The sequence below is a fragment of the Crocuta crocuta genome, unplaced genomic scaffold (assembly GCF_008692635.1).
Source record: "Crocuta crocuta isolate KB4526 unplaced genomic scaffold, BGI_CrCroc_1.0 scaffold224, whole genome shotgun sequence".
Taxonomy (NCBI): domain Eukaryota; kingdom Metazoa; phylum Chordata; class Mammalia; order Carnivora; family Hyaenidae; genus Crocuta; species Crocuta crocuta.
Genome location: NW_027529545.1, coordinates 2,476,918 through 2,483,076, shown reverse-complemented (window position 1 = coordinate 2,483,076; position 6,159 = coordinate 2,476,918). Strand labels below are relative to the sequence as shown.

At 46.5% G+C, this 6,159-nt stretch overlaps 1 protein-coding gene across 1 annotated transcript in view; it reads right to left on the bottom strand.

Moving 5' to 3' along the window:
• FRMPD4 (FERM and PDZ domain containing 4) overlaps positions 1-6,159 on the bottom strand; it is a 533,682-nt gene that overhangs the window by 40,022 nt on the left and 487,501 nt on the right. Inside the window, exon 5 of the mRNA XM_077761395.1 lies at positions 1,354-1,399. Coding sequence (XP_077617521.1) covers positions 1,354-1,399 — 46 coding nt within the window. The remainder of the gene's footprint in view (positions 1-1,353; positions 1,400-6,159) is intronic.

Sequence of the window (6,159 nt, the reverse complement as noted above, 5' to 3'; positions counted from 1 at the left end):
AGAGACCAGCGGTATGGAAGGAATCACGGAATGAGGAGATGGTGGAGCAGTCGAGGAGATCGGGGTTCTGATCGGGTATAGGAGTCACCTGTGAGATTACCGGGAAACCAGATCTCAAATCTTGGTTTTCTTACACACTGCTGTCTCCTTAGTTTTCAAAACCAAACATGCAAGTATAGTTGTATCAAAGAGGAGGGACTAAAAGTCACAGCCACTAATAAACTTAGCGGCTTAGTTGCTTTTATTATAAGTACTTATGTCCCGGATGCCACAGTTTGTTTACTTGGCTAATTCTATCCCTCATCTTATCAGAGTCTTGAATACATATTTTTTCGTGCCGAGAATGCCTAGGCCACGGTGTTTAGGAGGAAGATGCTGGGACAGGAGAGATGAAGAGTTGGGTCAGGAGATGGAGCGCGGCAAAGAGGAGAGCCTCCAACTGCGTGGGGAAGAAACGGAAGGGCAAACAGATGGGAATCTTTGCCAATCCAGAAAAAGGCCACACAAGGCACCGCTGGCAAACGTGTGAGGGAAAATATGCAGGAAGTTGCCGGGGTATTTCCTAGCTCAGCTGCCAATGGATGGGATTCACAAGCAACAGCAAATCTATAGAAACAGAAAGCAAATCAGTCGTTGTCTGGGACGAAGGGTGGGAAGGAAGTACTCACTATGGGTGGGAACGAGGTATGTCATTGGATGGAAGGGACTGTTCTCCAACTGGATTGTGGTGATGGCTGCATACCTCAGTAAACTGGCACAAGATCATTGAATTGTACACTTAGAATGGGTGGGTTTTAGGATATGCAAATTATAGCACGGTAAAGTTGTTATACAAAAAAAATCCATGGCAACCGAAGGGAGTACGATTTTAAACAGTCCCCACCCTCCTGACCACGGCTGCTGAAATCCCATTCTGACAGCCGTGTTTCCTCTGACAGCCACCTTTAAAGAGGAGTCTCCCTGAAATATCTACGAAAGTATTTAGAAGGGGGTATGAAAAAGGATGATGCTAGAATGTCCTACAATTAAATATTCCCATTACATTTGTGATTCTTAAGCTGGAAACACACAAGAAAACCTGGAGTCTTGTGTTATTTCCAGCTGTGAGAGTCCCAGAGGACTGAGTAGCTGGTTTTGAAGACATTGAGAAAATGCGTTACTTCCCTTTCTCTCCAATGAGTGGGTCTGCTATCACGGCGTGTAAAATACAAACACTGGGGATTTCTGAACTTGGGTTGTGAACGCATGGGGTTCTTCTCTGCTGTTACTCAGCGCCATGGTTTCACTGGGGCTAGGACGAGGAGATGGAATCCTGGGGTCATACAGTGGCACTTTTACTCACAGGACACTTACAGGATAAGGCTGAATGACAGTGAGGAGGATCGATTCTTTGCAGCTTCTGAAAGAGAAGAGAAATGAACATATTTATGACATGCACAGAGGCCGGACTCTAACGGTGACAGCGTTCTTCTGGAATGAAATGTGTGATGTGCTGGCGAACGTTTCTCCGGCTCCCAGGCAGCGTAAATCAAAAAGCTCAAAAGCGGGCTTTCAGACCGCAGAGCAAACCAAAGTCAAGTGTTCACGCAGTATAACAAACAGCCCGATGGAACGCTTCCCACGTGGTTTATGCTGGGCTCTCTTATGTGTCGATGCTGAGTGCAGGACCTTCAAATAACACTCACCAAGGGAAGAACTGATTTAGAAGCCTCATCTCAGTCTCTGCACTTTCCCCTGCTCTCAAAATTGAGTCTTGCCTGGTCATTTTAATTTTCTAGAAAAGGAATCCAGTTTTAAAAATTCGTAACAGCGGTACCTTCTCAGGGCCAGTGTCACGAAAGGAAACGGCCAGTGTAGGTTGCTTGTGTGAAAACAGCACCCCAGCAAACATCACATCCCCGTACCGTGTGGCTCACAAAGTCCATGGTAACAATACCCAGGACATTGGGCTGATACGTGTTCAGATGGGCACTCACTGGGAAATTTTGTTCACGAGAGGGAACACCTTGTAGCTAAAAGCGGAACGAAACAAATATAATGGCTTATTTAATTTCCCCCAAAGAACTCAATCCTAACGCATAACTCAAGCCCTCAGGGAATAGTTCTTCCTTCCTTCCTTCCCTTTTTAATCTGAGTTGGAGAAAGAAAGGTCAGTTGCCACTTTTTTGAGGAGACACTGACTTTTCCTACTTTAGGTTTTCAGTTAATTATCTGCTTTGGTGATTTACTATCTGCATGGAGAAAGCGAAGGGGATCTGTTGCAAGGCTGTTCCCCAGAAGAAGCCACCGCAAGCCATATTTCTGGCAACAACTGCATGGTGGCTAGGCGTGCCCGCATCACGCTGGGTTGGACAGGGTTCCACTAACTGGACCATGGCAGCGGGGGTGTAGGGAGTGAGGTAGGGAGTGAGGTAGGGAGTGTGGTGGGGGAGGAGAGAAATCAATGGAACAGAGAAAGGAGGGACAGAACTCAAGAAACTCGAAGTATCAGAGATTAGGATGATGGTCATGGTGGGGGGGATGGCCACGTGCTCCCACGAGTTCCCAGTTGCCAAGGGTTGGCAGAAAGCTCCCGTAACTCAAGTAGGCAGCCAGAACTTTCATTAGAGGCCTAGAACAACAGTATAACCAAGCCAGAATTGAGTGGATGAGATGAGCAACCATGCGTTGCTGCTGGGTGTGCGGACACATGTGTCGCTTCAGGGGAGCAGTCTAGTGTCACTGGGAGAGCCGGTGGAAAGCCAGCCTCCCAACTCTTTGGGGCTGTTCCACTGCACCCAGCCACCACTCACGTAATGGATGTAACACAATCCCACAGCCCACACTGATTCCGTACAGACCTCTGCATAAGAGGAACAAATATTTAGAAAGCAACACAAACAGGAACAAAGTACCACTTCCTAGCTCTCACTCAGGTTACCCTTGTTCATAGGAGACAAGGAACCTCCCTTTCTGCCCAATTCGGCTCCCAGGGCCCTCAGTAGCAGCCACTGGGCCCCGGATTTCATGCTCTGGCCACAGCTGATTGGACGTGGGAGTTGGAGTGAGCCAATCAGATTTCCTCTCTGCAGAATCCGAAGAAGAACAGATGGTTGGGAGCTGAGTCCCAGTCCTGGCTCTCACCATTCTGTTAGAAATCAAATAATTGATGGAAAAATCTCAATATAACAATCATCAGTTGTGCAAATGGGTTTTTATTTCTGTTTTCTCTCATCTGCAAGCACTTCATTATCACCTGCCAGACGTGAAGCATGAACTCCATAGTGCTTTGGGTCCCTTAGGATTCCTAATCCAATCCTGGGGGGGTGGGAGGAGAAAGAAAAGGAAGCCATATGGGTTCATATGTTGCAGGATGCTAAGCCGATTGAGGCAGATTCAGCTGAGGCATCATGCCAGTAGATGCCAATCACCTTTGCAGGTTAAAGCAAGGTGCTGAAGGACTTTCAAAAAAGGCATTGAAAACCAGAGTTTGGGACCTTTAACGCCTTCTGTACCTTTGGAGCCTGACTCATTACTCAATGAACAACAACAACAACAACAGGCAACCGGGAGAGGCTGGCGGAAGCAACACATGCCCAAAGAACAGAGGCTACATTTGGGAAATTACCACCTCTCCCCCGAGGCAGGCCAAAGGGTGCAATTCCTGGGACCAATATGTGAAAGATGCAGTAGAAATGGTCCCCTGGAGTCATTTAGTAAAGGTGTCTGGCCCAACTGAGCCTCTCTACAGGTGAGAGAGCCTTAGTAGAAAGATATAGAAGCTGAGGAGTGTTGGACACAGCCAGCCTTTGGATTCTGACTCAAGAGAGCTGCAGCTAGAGTAACCAAACAGAGAACTCTTCCAGGCATCCACAGGTAAGCCCACCAGGGAAAGAGTCAATGTTCACTAAACTCCATGGATAGAGGAAACCAATGCTAGATCACATCGGTGCCAATAAAGGGAGAACTTTCCTGCCTTTTGACTCACTGTCCTGGTTCCATTTCAATGTCAAAGGAGCCAAAGCCAGAGAAGAAGGTTGGGGGATGCCCCTTAACCCACTGGAGGCTTCCCAGGTAGGAAACGGGCAAGGACAGCATCTTGTGGAGTTGGGAGTTTTGACTATTACATGACAATGGAACGCTGAAATCACAGATTACGAATTGTTGTGATTCCAAGTGTACGAGGGACTGGAGAGTTTTTCTAAACCTGCTAAGGCCACTTATGGGGCCTGCCTGAGAGTTTACTGAAGGCCAAGGTGGTGCTGGCCCCGAAGAGCCGTCATGGATGGGCAGTAGGGAAGAAGAACACAATTGCTGTAGGATTCTACCCTCTGAGGCCTGCTTGCTACACTCATCTCCAATTTTTCTTTCCTTAAACTGACTTGAATAGATCATATTCTTGGAGTCTGAACAATCCTTGATGAAGACAGTGAGTGCTCAGAGCTCTCAGAAGAAACAATAAAGGTAAACACAAGAGTGAGGAATAGGAGGCGCTGGGGTAGGCAGGAGAATAGATGGGCACACAAGACTGTGAGGAAAAAATGCTAATCTCCTCTAGAGCAATGCTCAATGGCACTGTATTTATTCACTTTTTTGTGAAGTTATTTGTTCACTTCTGGGAAGGGAAGCAGATAGCCCCAGCTCCAGTGCAGTCTGTTAGGAGCAGATAAGCGCCTGGAGAAGGACACCTGTTATGCAGGTCAGACGCTAGGAAAATAAGCACAGACACTGTATTAGCTTGCCACTGCTGCTGTAATAAACTACCGTTAACTTAGTGGCTTAAAACAACACAAATTTATTATATTACAAAGAAAGGAAGTCAAAAGTCTGAAATGTGGTCTCTCTAGGCTAAAATCAAGGTGTAAGATGGGCTGCACTCATTCTGAAACCTTTCCCAGCTTCTAGAGCATTCCTGTACTTCTCGGTTCGTGGCCCCTTTGAAGCCAGCAGTGTAGCATCTTCAAATTTCTTCCTGACTGTCCCCGGCCTTCCTCTTTCAATGATAAAGACCCTTTTGATTATATTGGGTCCACCCAGACAGTCCAGGATAATCGCCCCATTCTTAACTGAATCACATGTATAGTCACAGGCTCTGGGGATTAGGATGTGGACATCTTTGCAGGTGGGAACATTACTCTGCGCGACCACACATGCTAGCTTTATTAGTGATCTCGTGCTACATAACAGATTACCACAAATTTAGTGGCTTAAAATGACACACATTTATTATCTCACAGTTTTTAGGAGGCAGAAATACAAGCATGGCTTAACTTGGTTATCTTTTACAATTTCTCTCCTGAGACTGCCGTCAAAGTGTGGTCCAGGGCTGAAGTCTCATCTGAAATCTCGACTGGGAAGGATCCACTAACAAGCACACTTCTGTGGTTTTTGGCAGGATTAAACTACTTCTTGAGCTGTTGTACAAAGGACCTCAATGCCTTACTTGCAGTGGGATAGAGGTCACTCTTAGTGCCTTGCCACATGGGCCTCCCCAACACGGAGACTTGCTTCATCAAAACCAGGAAAGGAGAGTTTGCTGGCAAGATGGAAGTTATGATCTTATGTAACATAATCACAGTAATGACATCCCATCACCTTTGCCGTATTCTATTGGCGAGAAGCACATCAAAGGTCCCACCCATATGAAAAGAGAGGGGGATACACAAAGATACGAAAACCCAGAAGCGAGGATTATTAGGGGCCATGTTAGATTCTGTTTGCCACACTAATAGTAAGGTTCATAGCCAAGTAAACCGTAAGTACCTTGAAAGTGGTCTCCACCCATGAAGTCACTTCACGAGAGATTTTTTTTTTTCCTTTGGGTCCCGAACATCAGGGAAAGGAATTGTTCAGAATGTTAACTTGAAAATGGGAGGGACACCTGGGTGGCTCAGTCAGTTGAACGTCTGAACCTCTCCTCAGGCCATGATCTCGGCAGTTCATGAGTTAGAGCCCCACATTGGGCTTGCTGCTGTCAGCGTGTCAGCAGAAAGCCTGCTGAGGATCCTCTGTGCCCCTCTCGCTGCCCCTCCTCTGCTTGTGCTTTCCCCAAAATAAATCCGTACAAACAATATATAAAAATGGGAAACATTTTTCGAAATATGTACATTTTATTGAGGGCATTTAACGTTTTTGTGCCTATAGTAATTCTCTGCAAAGGGCCTGGAACAAAAGCTAGAT